Here is a 20,398-nt window from a genome sequence, read left to right as displayed (position 1 = left end):
AGTTCTGGCGCTGGCAGGAGACTGGAGGATGTGGGAGAGTGTCTGCTGTTAGGCAGGGTAGCTGAGCAGCATAAACAAAGCCCTGCTCTACCTCCAGTGTCTTTGGGGCTTCCCCCCACCTTCACTGACATTCTCTTTGGGCTCCGGGGAGGATCTCCTCGTGAGCCACAAGGAGTCTGCGGGACGTGCACTTTAAGAGACTGAGGCAGGTGAGAGACCACAGCCAGCTTACTAGTTGATCAGGTGAAGATCATGGGATTTGTTAAATCTGGGAGGAGGTTTGTGGCCACTTAGCTTGATTAGGCTCAAGACAGGTGAGGATCACATGCTTCATTAAGCTACTCAGCTGGAACAAGCTCAGGTGCATCAAACAAGATTGGCAGGAATAAAAGGGAAGCAAGGTAGCAACTCTTTGTTTGCTGAACTTTCACCATTGATGGACCACGGTTTGGTTGTTTTGGGAACTCCAATGGACTTTGATTTTGTGACCCACTTTAGGATTCCAACCCTGGATCTTTTTCAGAGACAGGAACCTGGTCTTTTGGGTTGACTTAGAACCTTTCTCATTGCATTGGACCTGAAGCTGTATTTGAGCATCTGACTCATCTCTATCATTGCCCTCGGGACTGTGAGCACTATTGGGAGTACGCTGGGGTTTGGGACAAGCACACACACGGGCTTTTGTGAAGCCTGTAAATGTAGGGCATGAACCTCTTCTTTCCATGACCTCCAACTTAGTGTGGGTGGTGCAAATTACCTCAATTGTGTCAAGCAGCAGCAGCAGCTTCTAAGCATTGCTTCACTATTGCACAAATACATCATGAAGCATAGCTTATTTGGAGACATCCAGGAACCCAGAGAAATCTATAGTGGATTTTTTTAGGTAAACTTGAAAATTTGTGGTGAAATGCAGTTTGGATTTCAGATATCTGTGGCAACTCTAGACTCAAAGGGTTTACATTAGAGTTTAAACCAGTGATGGCCAAACTTGGCCCTCCAGCTGTTTTGGGACTACAACTGCCATCATCCCTAGCTAACAGGACCAGTGATCAGGGATGATGGGAATTGTAGTCCCAAAACAGCTGGAGGGCCAAGTTTGGCCATCACTGCTCTAAACAAAAGAAAAGATGTTCTGAGAGTGTAAAAGGCTATATAGTACACTTAATGGAGATCACCATCTTAACCCATGTTTAATATATTGTTGTGCAGGGAAGATTTGGTAAAATTAGGGCTTCAAAGCTCTGGTTGGGCTTTGAACTTGCTGTTCATCCTCCAATACCAATCTACTCTTGCCCTTTTTTCTTTCATTGGTTAGCCTATGGGGCTCTGATGTTTACATACAACATGCCTGTATTATCCCATCAAACTCGTGAATTGCATTATGTTCAATTTAATTGTTGTTGGTGGTACATTATCCAATTAGCCACTTCATCTAGCAGAGGTGGTTCATCTCATGGTAACAAAAATGGGCAATCATTCAGTAGATTCAGTGGTAGCTGTTGGGGTAGCTCTTAGTTCAGCATTGTTGATAAAGCAAATACACATCCCAAAGTGACCTGTTTGAGGAGCTTCAGAGAGCAGGTTGGCAAACCATTCTGTAAAGTATCACCTATCCTCCAAATGCCGCTCCAGTGATGTTTAATGGGAGGAGAGGGGTGCTTCAGTCTGCTATTTCACCTGGGCTGCCTGTCACTTATACTGGCTGCTTCTCGTCTGCCTGCCTGCCATTCTGTCACTACGCTGGAGTTTCCCTGGTCGCCTATTGGTAGTCAAGGAAACTGCAGCATGACGACAGCCTTACAAATTTGTAATATGTGTGTGTGTCGCTGTTAGGTCTCTTTAAATAAAGCAAGGTATCTTGCCTCCTCCAGACCAAAAGGATGATCAGCCTGCAACATTGCAGACACATAACATACTGAACTGTTCTTTATTCCATCTCTGTACACCACAGAAGCAGGGGTTGGATCAAGCATGTAGGCTGGTACAGGCATGCTAAGAAAGTGGCAACCTGATAGAGGATCAGTCAGACGGGAAGCTATAGGAGGGACAAGTAAGCTTGGCAGAAATACAGATATACAGCTATGAAGTTGTGTTCAGAATAGAGTCTGTTTTTTTTTTTGCCCAGGCAAAGTCTCAGACATGAGCTAGAATTAGTTACACTATACATTTTATAGCCAGGATTGCTCAAGAGGAAACTGGTGGTGAGGTGCTGCAGCCACGTAGAAAACAATACTGTTTACACTGACCAGCAGTTCTCTCCAAGCTTTGACAGGAGGCTACCTGCCCTACCTGGAGATACCAGGGGCCTTTGATTTTTTGCATACAAAGTAGATCCTCTAACATTGATCTACAAACATGGGATAGCTCTGGTAATATTTTATTTCCATGGTATTTTATTCTTCATTTGTTTTTAGCCCAGACTGACTGGGACTAGCAATGTCATCTTACCTCATTGGCTCTATGCAGCATGTACTTGAAATGATGAGGTGGCCCAATTCAGTTTGTCACATTCACTCAATCTGTCCGATTTTTTTGAAGTCATGCATCAGCCTATATTCTGAGCATAGCTGTCAACCTTTCCCCCCTTTTAAGGGAAATTCCATTATTCTGAATAGGATTCCTTGCAAGAAAAGGGAAAAGTTGACAGCTATGATTCTGAGCTTAACAGATATTCCAGGATCCTCATTGGATATACCCTTATGGCTCTTAAACTGCCGCCTTACTCACTTTTTTGAATTTTATGCACACCCGCACCAACCAGGCCCTAAACACTCATCACTTCCCATCCTGGCTCCTACATACTTGTTTCCTCTGTACCACTACTCCTTTTCAACAAAGGCATCCCTTTCTCATGCCAGGGAGATATGAGGTGTAATGTGAAGCCCATAAGTAATCTGAAAAGGATTTGCTTTCTGCAGCAGTCTATTATGATGCTACTATAGTTGATCCAACATTTCTAGGAAGGAATTGAAGTGGTTGAAAATTAGGGTGGGTGTTGAGGGTTGCCTGTCTGCCTATATACATTCCAATTCTTCTCTGAGCTACCACTGTATATTCTTCTTGTAATTCTAATACTTTCTCCTTCTCCATGTCTGTTTGCAGGTTATCTTGACGAATCAGATTACCACATGGCTGAGCGATGGCCTTGCTGTACAGGCAGACCTGCTGTCTCCAGCTGATGACTTCTCTCTGTCTGAAGGTAAGCAACCCTTTTTATTACAGTTGAAACTTGACCCTGACACAAATCTCCACTACTACTCATAAGTCTCTTTTTCATATTTAAGGGGCAATGCAAATATGGTTATTTGACCTTGTGTAAGATGCAGCTAGAATTCCATGCCCCTTTGAAACAACTTTTAGAGTTTCATGCTTTAAAACCAGTAAATGGTATTGATCTGCCTGCTGGAACCTGAGAAGGGTTTGTTTACCCCACATTTTGTATGGTAGCATGCTTCAAAACACTGCTATGTACTTACAAACCTGGTGAATTACAGAACCTTCCCATCACTGTTAGAGGCAAGGTAGCTGAGGGAATAGTTGGATCATTCTGCTGATCTAATGTGATACAGGAACACGAGGCAATGGCTGTAATTATCAGCTACTCAAAAGAAGAACAAGTTGGCTCTGCGGGTTAAAGAATAAATACTCATGTTTCTGCCATGATTTTGTTTCACATATTGTGTAGCACAGTGCAGACCTAAATACTTCATTATGCTGTAGAAACTTGTGTGTGATGTAACACAGCCTAATTTTGTTTAAAACCTGCATCAGATAAGGATATGGAAATGATGCAATTGGTGCACTATCTTCCATCTAACCATGTGCACCTATCACTATAGTATCAAATTATTTACTATCTTAAGTCTTTTATAGCTTTTACCCTTACAGCGTGCTTATTGTAGAACTGGGGCAAAGTGAAATTACAAGAGTCTGTGACAATATTAAAAGCAATTTTCTGAGCCCTTTGCCTTATCTGTGATCTATTCATTCAAACAATGCACCTTGCAACTTGCAACTAGGAAACAGTTTCACAGAGAAATTGTTGAAAGTTGTGCTCTAGTAATACTGGCAAGGAATTCAACAGAAACCTGATGGCAGGAAGTATGAATATATTTTATGAATTACTTACTCCTAAATAGAAAAAAACTTCCTAAAAGCAATTAGAAAGTTCTGCTACTAGTATGCTGTTTTCTACATTGCGATTGAGTACCTGCTAGCAGGCTCCAACATTGTGCTAGGAACTGCGTATACCTTCCATATATGGACATAGTTTGAAACCAAGGGTCACTTTGCATATTATATTGTGTGCATACAGTGTAAAGTGTATCACATGTGTATGAAAAATCCATGTTTGTAAATGCAGGTATTACGCAGAGATGTGTGCTAGGGAGCTGGGATTGGGCATGACTCCCTGCCATAGGTACACCCAGAGGCAAATATACTTGCTGTTCTGTAATGTGTCAAGTTATAGGGATAATATAGGCATTAAAACAATGTCAAAATCTTGATTTGGGAGAATATGTCAATAGGCTGAGGGTGATGAGGGTACTCTTTCATTCCACAGGCTCTGGTGCTATTTAAATAGAAAGACCGGTTGCAGGACTAAAATGTGCAACAAGTCTAATTCAGTATATGGGAACCAGAATGGGTTTCACACATCTTCAAAAGAAACTAGGAAAATAATTTGCCCAGACTTCTTCTGACCAGCTGCCACCCTCAAATGTTTACCCATAAAAGTCGGATTTGTTATGTTCATGTTGGCTAGATCTAGTTTTAGACTGTGTTCAATTTTCTTTTCTTTCATGTGGGATTATAACTTTGGTCATACGCAAATGGAGTGACAATTTACCTTCTCCTGGAATGTCATTGCAACATAGAGATGTAGTAATTTATGCAATAAAGGTGCCCTTGTGAAGGCTGAAGGGATGCTAGCTTTACAGTTTCCCTTTCTCCTGGGCCCAGTGCTTTTCTTCTAGAAAAAAGGCGCCTGTACTCACATGAAGTTGTTACAGTTAGTGCCACACATTTAACCAGTGCTTTTCTTCTAGGGAAAATTTTGCTAGTACTGCGTACACTTGAGAACCCTCAGAAAAAAAGCACTGCCGGGGCCTATAAATCATTCTCTTTTGGTCTCAAGAGCTTTGCATGGTGATACTATGAGAAGAGAAGACTCCCTGGAAAAGACCCTGGTGTTGGGAAAGATGGAGGGCACAAGGAGAAGGGGACGACAGAGGATGAGATGGTTGGACAGTGTTCTCGAAGCGACTAGCATGAGTTTCGCCAAACTGCGGGAGGCAGTGAAAGATAGGTGTGCCTGGCGTGCTCTGGTCCATGGGGTCACAAAGACTCGGACACGACTGAACGACTGAACAACAACAACTATAGCTACACATCTCTTTTAGCGCTTTGATAAGTGAACCTCAGTGATTCACTGAATTCAACAAGGCTCACTTTGGCACAGGAATTTGGGTTGTTAAATAGACCAGAGTTAGTTTGGGGCAAATTGCTTCTTGAACTTTTGTGTTCAGGTCAACAGCTTCTGCTGTTTCCACTTTAGTAGCTTTTACGTCCTTTCTGAGTTTTTGTGCCTTAGAGCTGAGCTAAGTAAGATAAGAGGCTGTGGCAGTGGTGCACCAAAACATATTGCCAACCCAAGAAACCAACAAAAAAAAACCACCCCTTAATTGCAGCATATTATTATTATTATTATTAGTAGTAGTAGTAGTAGTAGTAGTATTGGTAGTAGTGTTTCTATGCTATCCTTTCTCCCATATATGCTCCGTGCAGTTCACAATACGGTAAAGTGCAACCAGAACTGCTTTCTTATTTTACATCCAGTAACATACTCTAGCCTTACTGGATAGGGAGGAAACTAGGCATTTATTCTCTTTAAGCTCTCTTCTGTCCCTGCTGTGAAAATCAGGCAGCAGATCACTGAAATGGTCAGCTGAACCCAAGACACACTGCCTCATTGTATGACTCGCTAGTAGAGTGTGCTGGTGCTGTTGAGGGGAGATGGGGGGGGTGGAGGGAAGGGAAAGAAACAGAGAGAGAATGAAATAAGGAAAAGAAAGAAGGAAGGAGAAAAAGAGGGGAATAATATGAATGCAGCTGTAGAGAGACCTGTGGATAAACAAACTATAAAAAAGACATGGGTAACACACACTTTCGGTTGGGTGGGGGGAGGGTTGTATAAAAATGTCAGTTCCAGTGATCTGGTTGAGTATTCATCCTGATTTGTTTGCAAAAAGTTTGCAGCAAGGTTAGAAGACTTCAACTCTATTGAGCATCCATTCTGATTTGTTTATGGGGAGGTTACATAGCACTGCATCAATAAGTTGATATCCCATACATTCTAGTGCATTTCCCTGTTACTGCAAAAAGCAGCGAGGGAGAGCATACACACTGTAAGGAGCAGTGAGAAAAGGAGGCAGGGTATGCAGAGAGAAGATAAATTATGTTGTGGGGTGCTTAGAGAAAAGGGGGCTAACAGAAATAAAAAACTGAAAGAAAAAGACTTTTCTTTGGTGAAAGTAGTGACACAACCCTCATGTGTTAGTAAAAAAAAATTGTTCACACTTGAATTCTATATCCCTGAGCTACGGTAACATGTACTAAGTTTAACGAAAGTGCTGAGCACAAAGAACTGAGCATTTGCTTGTTTGTGATCAGTTCTTTAAACAAGCATCTCAAGCATAACGTGTTCTAGCATGTTAGAAACTTATATATACTTGAGGGAATAATCACATTTTGACACATGCTGAGTTTTTCTCTTCATTGTTATAGGCACAAAGTCTTCAAATCAATTGCAAGCTTCTTTTGATGATAGCAATAGCCTCTGTGCGTCATTGGAGGTATACTCTAAAAGATTCATAATTTATCAAATATCCAATTTTGCTAGAAAGTTTTAAACAAATCATAAATGATTAGACAGCCTTTGTAGCCACAAATCCACTGGAATTAGTTTCATGAGATTAAATGCATTGGAGTGGTAATAAATATCTGGTTTTGGTTATCACTTTGAGTAGTCTAAACTGACAACACTCTGTTTCTGCTAATGGATGGGGTATTGGATTTCATTTTGCTGCAGAACTGTACAGCCACCCAGTATCTATAATTTGTTTCCCCCTACAAATCAACTGCTTTAATGTTAGTAGGGATTTATGCTGATGCGTTAGATGGAAGTTGATGGAGAAAAACAGTAATTAACAATTAACAGTAATTGAAGGTCTATAGATACACTGGATATCTAGGAGGAAGATCACATTTCAAATAAGTCTTACATATGCATACCTAGAAACACCCCATTAAGAATGTAGAGATATGTGACAAGAAGGAATTAAGTCCAAATGTTTTTGGAGTTCATGGAGTCACTCTCTAGACAGCTTGGCCTTCAGTGGAGAAGGTGGTGCTCCCACATTATTCAAGGCATCTGTCAATGGTTTCAGCTTTTTTGGACTGAAAAAGATGGAAGCAGGTTGCAACTCTTCTTAGAACATGCTGTAGCCTCAACGCTGCCAATTAATGAATTACCCATTGTTCCTTCCACAAGTTTGTCCCTGTATTGAACATGGTCCTGTAACTGCTACTTAAAACAACATTATGAAAAACAGAAGTGAAACTTGAGATTTGATTTAATTAGTGTGCATGCTATGAAGGCTGTTAATACTAACTTTTTATAAGCTGCCAAGGAACCTGTTGAAGGACAGGCTACCTGGTGGCTCTTCTTCATGACATATATGACAAAGCAAGCACATGGTTGGCACATTCCACTGAAATATGATTTTATTTGGAAATCTTTGTAGTTATATTCATTCTGTATATTGTTATGGTATGAAAGCATGTATGCTTGGTGTATTCCCCACCCCTACCCATTGCTGGTACACAGGTCAGGACACTTCCTACTTCCTTTCATTGTGATTACTTGCCTGTGATTTGTTCACATCATCCTCTTGGGTAGTATTATATTGAACGATTGCTGATTTGTGCTGCTTCATTCTTGTACTGTTCTGAACATGTTTAAGTAAAAAGTTTAAATAAAAAAGAATGAGAAGAAGAGAAAAGTCCTGTTGGAATAAGAATATGCTGTACTTAATAGGTCCTTGTTCTGATTCAGCAAGGCAATCCTTATGTCCCGTTTGTACTTGAATCAGCTCCCCACCCCCAGAATTTGATTTGAGGCTTGCAAAGCTCAAACTGGTTTGTGCTTAATAGATAAAAGACGTTTTATCGCATGGATAAACGCAGTCCCCCAAGCACTCTGATGATAGCCTTCCAGAAACCGTCAGGCGATGATGAGTCATAGCTTTCTGGCCTAGCTGCAGCTGTGTACCAACGCTCCATTAGAGCATTTTAATTTGGTGTTTAAAAGGCATACATGGCAGTCATAAGACCTGAATCAGGAAGAAACAGTTAAAAGCCTTCTAACTCTGAAGTTGCTGAAAAGCATTCTTTACCATGTTTCAGACGTAGTGATGGATCCAGTCTGTGAACCTCGGTGATTAGGGGGCACTCAGACTCACCAATAGTAGGTACCTCTTCACCTCTCTTCCAGTTACAAGGCATGGCAACCACCTTTACTTCAATTATGTTTGCATTTAGCTTCCATAAATTTGTCTATATCCAATAGTCTTGTCATTGTAGCCAAGCATACAATGAGTAAGCACCAAGATCAGAAGACTTGGTTTCAGATAAAATATATAGGGTTAGGTGCCACCAGCATTTTGATGGGCAGCTTATCCAAGAGTCCTGCATCATCTAATTAGTAGAGCTAAATTACACAGCGTATACCACATCCCCTTGATACCATGCTTGTTTAAAAGCAGAGTTGGGAATTAAATCCATGAATCCTGATGCTAACAATCCAAAAAGTATTCCGGACTTGTCTTACATGAAAAAAAAAATCCAACAGAAAACATTTCACATATTGATATACTGTAGTAAAATTGCTTCAGGCACAGGACGTGCAGAACGAAAGGTTTCCTATAGAAGATGGAGAATTACATAATCCCACCCAGGGAATTCTTAAGAAAACAGCAGCAAAAGACCATGCGCTACACATTCCTAGAGACCCACCAACTGAAACTTCAACCATTTAAAACACAATTCTGGCTTCAGTCTTGCTATAAATAACTTTAATTTTTAAAATTATTGCATCATTTACAGTTCTTCCTTTAAACCCAGCTGACAAAATCCACTCCAGATGTTTGGTAGGCAAGAACAGCAAGCAACAAAGTCAAACAAGAAAGTTGAAAACTTAATGAGCAGTGATGGATTTAAAATAAAAATAGGAGCAATAGAGGAAAATCCTGGCTGAAATTTGAAACCATTTTAAAAGGAGCATAATAATTAATTTATCTTGTTCATAAGACAGCAAATTTATTAGGTTGTTTTTTCTTCAAAGCCACGGGGACTTGGCTGATGAAACCTGAAATTGTTGTTCCATAACCTATGCTTTTATATTAAACAGATGACCTCAGATTTTGGAGCAGCTTTTGACTCCAGGGAAAGTATGCCATTAAGAAAGTGCCATAAATGTGCTTAATTGATACAAGTCTTGAAAACCTCTCTAAAGGGTGTTATTTCCCATATACAGATTTCTGGGAAATGACAGAGCCCCGCTTCATACATTTACTGGAGGCTAGTGCTAAAACAGTGCAGTGGAAGAGAAGCCCTGGTCCCTCCCCTCCCTCGTGCAGGTAACGTCCCATGTGAGTAGGTAATGTGCTCTTAAAATATTGGTGTATGTGTAGGCAGTAATCAGAACAGGAGTTTTTTCACAACTGACCAGTACTGTGGAGCTCTTGGCTCACATGGCAGGTTATCTGCGTGGTGGTGGGGAGAGCTCACATCTCTCTTCCACCATTCCTTTCTTCTATGTCTCTCTTCACATCTCTTCTACTTTAGGGGAAAGGCTGTAGCTCAGTGGGAGAGCTTTCACATGTAGAAGGTCCCAGGTTCAGTCCTTGGCCTCTCCAGGTAGGGCTGGAAGACACTTCTGAAATCTGGGAAAGCCACTGCTAATACTGAATTAGGCAAATGCTATAAGGCAGCTTCCTATGCTATTTCAGTGCTTTCCCATACTGATTGTATGAATTGGGCCTAAAGAGCTGTAGAATTTAATCAGAATTCAAGCTGTATGTGAAGGACTCCAAAGTCAAAGTCTGAATCCAATTCAAAAGCTACTAATTAGATTACCCAAGAAATGTGGTGCATTAGATATGCTCTGTTGTCTCAAACAGCTATCCTGGACAGATGGAAGAGTTTATCTTCTCTTGGCATATAATTAGGATTGAGTCTTTAAAAAAGAAGAAGAAAAGATCATGTTACGGATACAAATTATGAGCAAACTATTTAATTTCAGTGAAGCTTATACACAGTACCAGCTTGTAGCAAGAGACGCAGCTGGTAATATTTCCGTAAGCCACTCTAGAAATTTCAGTCAGCAGGAACTAGGGTGAATGTTTGTGTTTCAGTCTGAATATTCTCTGTACACTTGCCTTTACACACACACACACACACACACACACACACACACACACACACACCAAAAACCAGTCCAGCAACATTAATAAACAAAGACCCTTGTCTGATCTTTGAAATTCAGACTTGCAGGAACTTTGCCAATCTCGGGCAAGTTTTACGGAACACAGTAATTTACCCAGACCGCAAAGTAATGGCCATGTATTTTTCTGCATGTTCCTCCCATTGTTAGTTATTACCAGGATCTTTATGTACAAACTGAATAAATTTTCCTTTCCAGTCAGGCTCCTCCTTACTACAGGGACGTTACACCCCTTTGTTTTCTCCCTCCACAACTCTGAATCACAGAGTCATGTGCCTGGTGCAATAAAATGAAACAGTAAGACTGGGCCAGGTTAGCAGAAGATGACTATTGAAGAGTGATTTCAGAATACAACACAATACGCACATCTTACTGAGCATGAATACTTGGGATAATAAAAAAGAATTATAGCTATGCATAGAATTGCAGATCTTTTTAAAAAAAAACACCAAGGGTTTTATTATACAAAGCAGAGCCTGGGTGTTTTTAACATATTAAGTTCTGTCCTGCTTTGTAAAAGTAAAACTGTTTTTCCCCTGCTGTGCTTACACCAGCCAGATCTGTAAGCCTTCCTTGCAAAATTTCCTTTTCTATCGCCAGAACATTTTGCTTACCTATCCATTTGTAATTCTGCTGGGTACATCTGTTGCTGAAATCTGCAGGAGCATGAGTACATCTGTGAGTATAGCTATGAGGTTTTAGTATTTAGAGAAAGGAATTCACCCATTCCCTGCTAATTCAGAAATCTGCCTGTCATAACATTATAGTCTGAGGGGAGACTATAAAGAAAGGAGGATTGTAATGTAAGCTTCAGTGCACTTGAGCTATGTAGTATCAGTTAATTGCAAGCTGTGACATGAGCTGGGTGTGAGAGAATGAAGGGTAAGTTCACAGAATATAATGGATATGTGCAGGAAAGCTCAACATCCCATTTTTGAGACTATTAAAAATATTTTAAGCAACTTCCCCTCCCCCAAAACAACCCCTCCCCAAAAGTTTTGATCTGTAAAGCAGAATGAGCATAACTTCAGATTGCCCTTGGCAACTGCTTGAGGCTGCAGATAGTGTTAAATCCTGAGAGCACATTACACTGCTGCTCCAGTCTCTGCATTGTTTCTCTGCTGTTACCTTCTGTGCATAGTTTAGAGTGTTAGCTTTGATCTAAAGAGCCCTAAACAGCTTGAGCCCTACCTAAGACAGGGCTTATCCTCATGGTCTTGCAAAGGACTACAGTAAGTTTTCACAAGAAGAGGGGAAGAGGGAAATGACTTCTTGTACTGGTATGTGTCTTCCTTTTATGGATTAGAAATGTGCTTCAAACTGGAGGGGGAGAACACATTTTTCCAGTTCTTCCCTCCTCTTCATAAGGAGTCTCCATGCTGTAGATTGACATTGTCACTGTTACTTCCAAAAACAAGAAAGAGAAAAGAAGAATGTTACACCGTCACCTAATTAAGAAAAAGAAAACATTCCTGCAGAGTGCTAACAGATCAGGATTCTAGTCCAGCCTGTTCCCTGATCCCCTAGTTTTCTTAATGCAGGGAGAAATAGGTTTCTTTTTACAAGTTGGGGAGTATTCCGATATCTCGCCCCCTCCCAGGTGCACAGTGGGGCCGTGCTGCCCTCCTGACACTGGCATCTCAACTGCTTACTGGAATGGAGCAGGGCAGTGTTGATGCTGGGCCTGTGCAGGTGCACTGGCGAAGTCCATTCTGCACTCCCACCAATGTGCCTGCACATTGCTGGCAACCTTTGCCATCCAAATAAATGGCACTGACACTGGCGTCAGTAGGACAGCTGCGTGCCACTGCCCCGATGCATTGGTTGCTCCTGCTTCTAGCACACGATTTTCCTGAAGTGCACCTCTCTCAACCAGCTCATAAGCTAGAAAAGACTGTCCAAAGTATATGAATCTGGGTGTGACTTTCTTTCCTTTGTGCAGTGTCATTCAGCTTGAATTCCTCCCCTCCAGCTCACGATCAGTTGAACTTTGTCGTGTTGCCAGGGAAAAGGCAACTCTTTCTCCATACAGCAGTGATTTGGAATGTGATGTGGACTTGGGCCTGAATAAATATGGGTGGCGCTGTGGTCTAAAACATTGAGCCTGGGGCTTGCTGATCAGAAAGTTGGCGGTTCGAATCCCCGTGATGGAGCGAGCTCCCGTTGCTCAGTCCCAGCTCCTGCCAACCTAGCAGTTCAAAAGCGCGTCAAAGTGCAAGTAGATAAATAGGTACCGTTCCAGCAGGAAGATAAACGGCATTTCCGTGTGCTGCTCTGTTTCGCCAGAAGCAGCTTAGTCATGCTGGCCACATCACCCGAAAGCTGTCTGCAGACAAACGTCGGCTCCCTTGGCCTGTAGAGCAAGATGAGCACCGCAACCTCACAGTCGCCCATGACTGGACCTAACAGTCAGGGGTCCCTTTACCTTTAAACATAGGGGTGCATGGAGGTACAAGTTGAGAGCAAGCATAATTTTTGATCTAGCGCAACATGATTACTGATCATCAGCCTTAGCTTGCATTTTCCTGGTTTTACGGAACTTGTGCCAATGTGAGATGCCTCTAAAGCAGGTTTGTTGCATATTGAATTTTTCTGTTTCTCGCAGAGAAGTTTATTCAGATACTAGGTTTTGTAAAATGTGTGTATATGAGTGGGTGTGGTTGTTGTGGTCCATGTGAGTGTATGTGGTTGTGGGATTGGGAGGCAGGGCTCACATCTGTTTCTCAAGTTTCCAAATGTACCGGTAGTCGCTGGCCCCAACAGTTTGGTGAACCACTGAACTAATCGCATTGTCATATTCTGTAAGTAAGGGATTAGGCATTGCACATAGCATCCACTAGGTGGCCCCCTCTGCATATATTGGAGTCCTGGCAGAATTCTCACTTCAAAATTTAAATTGCGCATGCAGTAATTTTTATCAAAATTGAAAAGAAATATGTGATATGATTATATTAAAAATCAGAATAAAAAGGGTCAGGTATCTCAGTCTTCAGCACTTTTTAAATTACTGTACCTGTTGCAGTTTATATTGGATCAGTTTGGAATTTGGCACATATGTCATCCCATAGAACATGTATGACAAGTATCAATTTATTTGCTTAACGGGATCTAAGGCTGCCCCTTGTGTTCCTAGCAGAGACAAGATATGAACTGAGGCCATCTGACCCAGCTCTTAAGTATTAAACACAATGTGGTACCAGTTCTGTATGGCTAAAATGCAGCTGGATTTTGCTTTGAACAGGTGATCTGGATCGACTGTGTAGCTAGTTATCTTACCACCTTGGGTTATTTTTTTCTGATTCTGTAAGGTTGTGGAAACTAAAGATGTTTATTGGTTTAACCATGGCTTTTTTTCAGCCGGAGCTCAGTTCTGGCACCTCTTTGGTGCATTCCGGCACCTCTGTACATCACACTGCGGGTGGCTGTGGGCAACACGGTGATTGGTGCTGTGCAGTGGCAGTGAGTGGGGCGAGAGGGCAAAGAAGAAAAGCTCCCCTAAGGAAAGCTCAAGAGCTTTCAACAAGTTCCAGCACCTCTTTTTTCTAGCAAAAAAGCCCTGGGTTTAACCCAAATTGACATACCACTTGATTGTAATAAAACCTCTGAGACATTTACAAGAAATATTAAAATTATCATTAAAAACAGTGAAGAAATCAGAACATACAAGTATTTATGTATCTAGATAGGTTTGCCCACAAGAAAACATTTTAAGTAGGTACTTAAAGTTTGTTTCAGCTGCTATTACTACTGCAGTGGTGCCTCGGGTTACAGACGCTTCAGATTACAGACTCTGCTAACCCAGAAATAACGCTTCAGGTTAAGAACTTTGCTTCAGGATAAGAACAGAAATTGTGCTCTGGAGGTGCAGCGGCAGTGGGAGGCCCCATTAGCTAAAGTGGTGCTTCAGGTTAAGAACAGTTTCAGGTTAAGAACGGACTTCCGGAACAAATTAAGTACGTAACCAGAGGTACCACTGTATAATATATTTGTTGATTTGCTTTATACAGTATAGAGCAAATCTTGGTACACCAGGACAGTGAGAATTGCTCTAAAAAGCTTTTTCAAAAGTGAAAGCTTTATTTTAACAGTGCAAGCCTATGTACACTTACTCAAAAGTAGTAATTAGACAATTAAATGGGGCTTATTTTAATAAGTGTGTTTAGGATTGTAGCTTGAAGCACACACACAATTTCTTCTTGCAGTAGTTACTAGTTCCTGACTACCATTTTATTTCAATTGTTAAAAAGGCTTTCTCCATGGAGAATGGCCCAGCAGATGGTAGGGTATGCTGTCACCTAGCATCTAAAGACAGGCAAACCAACCTGCAGAAGTAATCTTTTGACTAGGATCTGGATAACTGCTCTACCTGCGCCCAAAGGCTTGAGCATGTTCAGTGGCATCTCACTGTTTATGCATTGTGAATTTGTGTCCTCCTACGTTTTTCACTCTGAAATGGCTTCTACAGTCTGCTAATGAATTTACAACATTAGTTCAAAGTACCTAAGTTGAAGTAGAACCTGAGAGTGAAACACTCGTGCTATCAATCTGTTCTATTCCTGCCCTTTCTGATGGCTCAAGTTTTGTGCTGCTGGAGAAGGAGCTAGTGGAATTATTTTGTGACAGAAGGAAGGGATACAAGTGACCCCCTTCTTGGGATGAAGCACTCTTTGGCACCTCAAAGACTAACTAGCTCAGTGTGGCATGAGCTTTTGTGGGCAAGAGTCCAAATTCTTTCAAATCAGGTTGCAAATCTCTGGGAGACCTTCCCAGCTCATCCTGCCGCTTTGATATTCCCCCTGCCAATTGCATCCTCTGGGATCTTGCTGTCTCTGAATGGAGAGTCCAATAATTGTCCAACAGTGGCTCTCGTGTTTATCTCTTTGTAACTGGCATCTCATTTGGATTTAGTTTCCTGTCATCTGTCAAAACTATCTAGGGCAACTTAGATTCTTTCAGAAATAACTGCCTGTGCAAAGAACAGCTCACAGTGAAGTAGTCATTTCAGCTTCCTTTAGGCTGGGTGCCAGTTTATAGAATAATGGATCTTTCTTCCTCTTGAGTTGCTCCTCTCTTTGCTCCTCTCTATCATTTTTCTTATGTAGATAAGGGAAAGTGGGGATATTTTTCATTGTGCTCAATAAGCATCTGTGATTATTCATGGTGCGGAAGTGGTTTCCCGCATTCCAGCAGCCATCACAGTCATGAAATGTTCACCATTTTACTTTATGTGACAGTCCAGAGTATCATTTCCAGTAAAACCTTCTTTAAAAAATAAATAAATATTGAGTTTGCTGGTATGATCTATCTGCTGTTATTTAACCCAGGATACAAGTTTTTATAGAAGAATCAAGTAAAACTTCCATAGGTAATTTAATCAGTGAGGACAAATTTTGATTTGCTGAATTAAGAGTACCTTTGCTTATTTCTTGAGTAAGCATTTTATTCCAATGTGGTCGCTCAGCGGAAAATGAAAAAATAATGATGGCCTTCCCTGAATCACTTGAAGTTTTTCTTAATAATAATATAAAGAATTATTCATAGAGGTATTTATTATTTTTTCATAGGGGGCATATTTTGTCAGAACCATGGGGAAAAGAAAAATTCCTCTCCCCTTTAATGCATGTTCCTGTATGAGCTTTCATTTCAGGCCTTACTGTTGCCATAGGAGACAATTTTCTTTGGGACCTTGGTAGTAGACGAAATGCTTATCACACACACCTGTCTGCCGCAGTCCCAAGGCTGGCAATCAACAATTATTTGTAATTAATTAATTACAACTCCTCAGGTGATTTGTTTATTTTCACACCTTTCTTGCACAAATGAATATACAATAGCTATCTCATATATTCTCAAAAGGCACATAGGTTGAAGTTTTGTAAAAATGCAAAACATACATCTTGTAAGCTTGTTAATATGTGAGTAAGGTAAAGGTAAAGGGACCCCTGACCATTAGGTCCAGTCGCAGACGACTCTGGGGTTGCGGCGCTCATCTCACTTTACTGGCCAAGGAAGCCGGCGTACAGCTTCTGGGTCATGTGGCCAGCATGACAAAGCCGCTTCTGGCGAACCAGAACAGCGCACAGAAACGCCGTTTACCTTTCCGCCAGAGCGGTACCTATTTACTTGCACTTTGACGTGCTTTTGAACTGCTAGGTGGGCAGGAGCTGGGACCAAGCAACAGGAGCTCACCCCATCGTGCGGATTCGAACCACCGACCTTCTGATCAGCAAGCCCTAGGCTCTGTGGTTTAACCCACGGCATAGGCAGGTGATTTTTGAACTAAAATATTTGTTATCATTGGAGAGCCATTGCTTAGTTAGATGTGTTAATTTTGGTGGTGTTTGTTTTATGGAAGTGAGTTGTGGGCAATTTACACCCACCGGGAGCGATACCTCAATGCCTTCCGTATGCACTGCATCAGGAAGATTTTGGGCATCACATGGCAGGACAGTACAAAGATGTGCTTTCCCAAGCCCTCATTCCCAACATGTTCACACTTCTGTCTCAGGGACGTCTACACTGGCTTGGTCATGTACACAGATGACAGGATCACCAAAGATGTGCTGTACAGGGAGCTGGCTTCAGGCTCTAGGCCTGTTGGCAGACCAACCATTATAAAGATATCTGCAAACATGACATGAAGGCTGGAAAAAATCACCCCGCCGTAAGGGAATCCATGGAGACAGACTGACATATTGTGTATCCACAGCAGTGACCACAGGAGGAATGATCCCTGGGATTAACACAGCATAGCAGGTAGTTTTAGCAGAGGCTGGGGAGGGTTGTGGGCAACTGGGGGGGTAACTCAGGAGGAGACAGTGCCCAATGGGAAGCCTCAACAGGAGGGTGTGGTGTTGTTGCATAGAACCTGCTCCCACAGGAAGCAAACCCATAGCACAGGAGCTGGTATTTGCAATCCCAGCATTCCCACAAAGCAAGACTCATACGTGAGTACCACATGTTGTCTTTAAAAAGCTTGGTGGGCATGGTGCTTTCATCCATTTCTGAACATCTCGCCTGATTCCTGTACTCCTGACCTGTTACTCTTTAACTCTTGTGTCTCCTGCCAAGCCTGTAGTGTTACCTCCTGAATAAAAATCTTTCTTACTTATACATAAAAGCCTGTGTGTGTGTGTGTGTGTGTGTGTGTGTGTTGAGTGTGAGATAGGACGGTCATACAATTTTTGTGTTTGAATGGCAGAGTTAGCTGCTATTAGGATTTTTTAATGAACAAATGACTGAACAAGTAGGAAACAAGTATGGGTCTTTAAAGACATGCACACATCTGGATTTGCATTAGTGGCAGTAGAGCCTGAGAAACTTTTGGCTTCTGGGTGGTTAAAATACATATTTGAGGATTTACATAAAACTCACGTTGCCTTGTTTTTTCTTCTTTAAGGTGATCTGTGGCATATATGTCACATTTCAGGGTAACTGGTTTCAAGTAGTAGTCCTAAGATGTAAAATACGGAGGCCGGGCCTTTGAATTAGGTGTGGATTCACTTTTCCTTCATCATGTCAAGAGCATGAATGTGCACTGCCTCTGCTACGACTAGACAGCAGTAACCAAATCAGCCCACAAGAGCAATTTGTGCTTAATTCCAAAGCACAGTTGTAGGGTGTGGGTATGAGTTTGAGGCTGTTGGTGAATGACCTGTTAGATTGGCAGCTTCTGTAGCTCATCCATTGCATGTATGGGGGAAAGTAAGAAACAGAGCTGATTCTGCCCTGGTTCAAAAGCACCTTCCATGTGTTCTTCAGACTTCCAAGTACATGCTGTGAGTTAGAAAGAAATCCGTCACTTTGAAATTTTATCTTGCACTCAGCATTTGGCATATCCATATCCTAACTCCGACTGCAGCTTTTAGAATCCACCACATGTTTACACTGGAAATTTCTCCATACATATATAGAGTTTGTTCTCTTATGAAATCATGTCTCAGGGGAAGGATAATTTAAAGACATTTCCGTTTGTTATGTCTGAGCAGAACTAGACTATTAGGGCTTGTTAATGCTGGATAAACTCAAGCCCTAGAACTGCCTTCCACTGTGGATTATAGAATCTGCTGCAAACTGCATTCTGACATGACCAGTATGATGATACCCAGGAGGCATTGCAATGTAGATAGTATGGTTTCTGCCCCTCCTCCCTTCTTTGAAATTGAGGGTTGCTAGATGGAATGATGCAGTGCTGAATTTTCCATTGCCTCGTGAATGTGAACTGAGGTGCTTCACATATTACCTTTTTCTTGTAAGTGTGTGTGGGGGGGGCACTTGCCAGTAGGCTCCCAATACCTGCACAGAAAATAAGACAGTTTTTATGCTCGTTTATATCCCTGTAGAGCCCCCCACAATTTAGGCTGCCCTAAATTGCACTTGAAATGTGCACATTATTGTATTTTCTTGTATCTGTTTAGGAGGAAACCTTGTGTACCGTTGTTAAATGTGTTTTAGAATGTAGATGGAACTGAAGAAACCTTTACACAAAAGTATCTGTTCTATTAAACATAGAATACATTCTAATCACATTTTGGTCACTTTAAAAGAAACTTTTCAACTGAAGGTCCTGCAGTTCCAGTCTGCTACATTTTCCAGAACCCGTCTGTAATCTTGGATTTACTTTATATGACTTTTGGGAGCAGATTTATAATAGCTCATTGATAAAATGACAAATGTTTTCTTCCCTGCTGTAGATATCACTTAAGCAATAAACATGTCTCACATTGTTTTTCCAAAGTCCAGGTTATCCTTCAGTATGAATATAGGATAGAGAACCATTAATTTGGCATTTCATAGACATAGCTATAAGCCAGGCAGAGACTGTAGTCCTACTTATATATTTCTCATCTTCAGCAGACAGATTTGGGTAAGGTAGGAATGCAGGATCAGTCAGGCTTAAACTGTCTCTTTTAAAATCAATTTGTGCTGACCTCAGCAACAGAGCTCATATTATGTACCAAATTGCTATTACAGTAAGCTGCTTCAAATACCTTCCTTAGTCCCTGTAACAGACTGTCACTCTGTTGAACTTGGACAATTCACTGAGGGATGTATTAGGTTCTGAATAAAATAAAATGCCTCTGCCTTTTCTGATTTCATTTCTTTTCTTTCTACTGCAGCTTAAGTATACATTTTTATTGCTTTCCCCCCCAACATTCATAAAACAGTGTAGCAAATTACTTTCCTGACTCCATGTGTTTTAATTCAGTCAATAAACCCTAACACGCTATTTTTAAAAATTAACAGGAGGTATTCATTGGCAAATATGCCTTGCAGATAATTTAAAGTTTCCCTTTGCATATTCTTTTTTGTTGTTGTGAGAAAGCTGTAACTAAGTCAAATTAACACTTTGTCTGAGCTTTGCCAGAAGATACTGGATACCAATGGAAGCTTTTATCTCTCAATACAAATAGGGACTTTAGGGAGGGGCTATCAAAAACTGGGGAAAGCTGGGGAAAAGGTTAAACTCTGGCTGCCATCGTCCCAGTCTTAGTTCTCCCCTCTCTCCCAAGTCTGCAATTTTGTTTTTAAAGATAATAATGTTAAATGCAATAACATAATGTGTAGTTTGGCCCTCTAAGTGCAATGAGGGGGAGTAGTAGATTGCTATCTAAACTCTTTCATTTTACAAGTAGTTGGAAAAGAATGAGCTTAGCACCACCCACCCACCCACAGCCTGCTGAGAGACAGCAGTTTTTAAGAGACTTAAAGGTGATATTGTAGATGAACTGTTTTGTTGTGTTTTCCCATTGTTGTCTCTGGTTAAAAAGGTTTTGTTAATTTTTTTGTTAATTGCAAAAACCATAGGTGGATTACATGTGCTGGGAGATGTAC

At 41.3% G+C, this 20,398-nt stretch overlaps 1 protein-coding gene across 9 annotated transcripts in view; it reads left to right on the top strand.

Annotated features, from left to right (window-relative positions):
* Window positions 1–20,398, top strand: part of RAD51B (RAD51 paralog B) — a 233,628-nt gene that overhangs the window by 108,061 nt on the left and 105,169 nt on the right. For 7 of the 9 annotated variants that reach the window (XM_033147141.1, XM_033147116.1, XM_033147123.1 and 4 more), the window contains exon 8: window positions 3,103–3,199. In XM_033147141.1, coding sequence (XP_033003032.1) covers window positions 3,103–3,199 — 97 coding nt within the window. Of the gene's footprint in view, window positions 1–3,102; window positions 3,200–3,494; window positions 3,567–9,595; window positions 9,718–20,398 lie in introns of those variants that run through there. The other 2 variants (XM_033147160.1, XM_033147178.1) reach the window with 2 other exon arrangements.

Source organism: Lacerta agilis, chromosome 1 (genome assembly GCF_009819535.1).
Source record: "Lacerta agilis isolate rLacAgi1 chromosome 1, rLacAgi1.pri, whole genome shotgun sequence".
Lineage (NCBI taxonomy): Eukaryota > Metazoa > Chordata > Lepidosauria > Squamata > Lacertidae > Lacerta > Lacerta agilis.
This window is presented reverse-complemented; position numbering and strand designations above follow the sequence as displayed.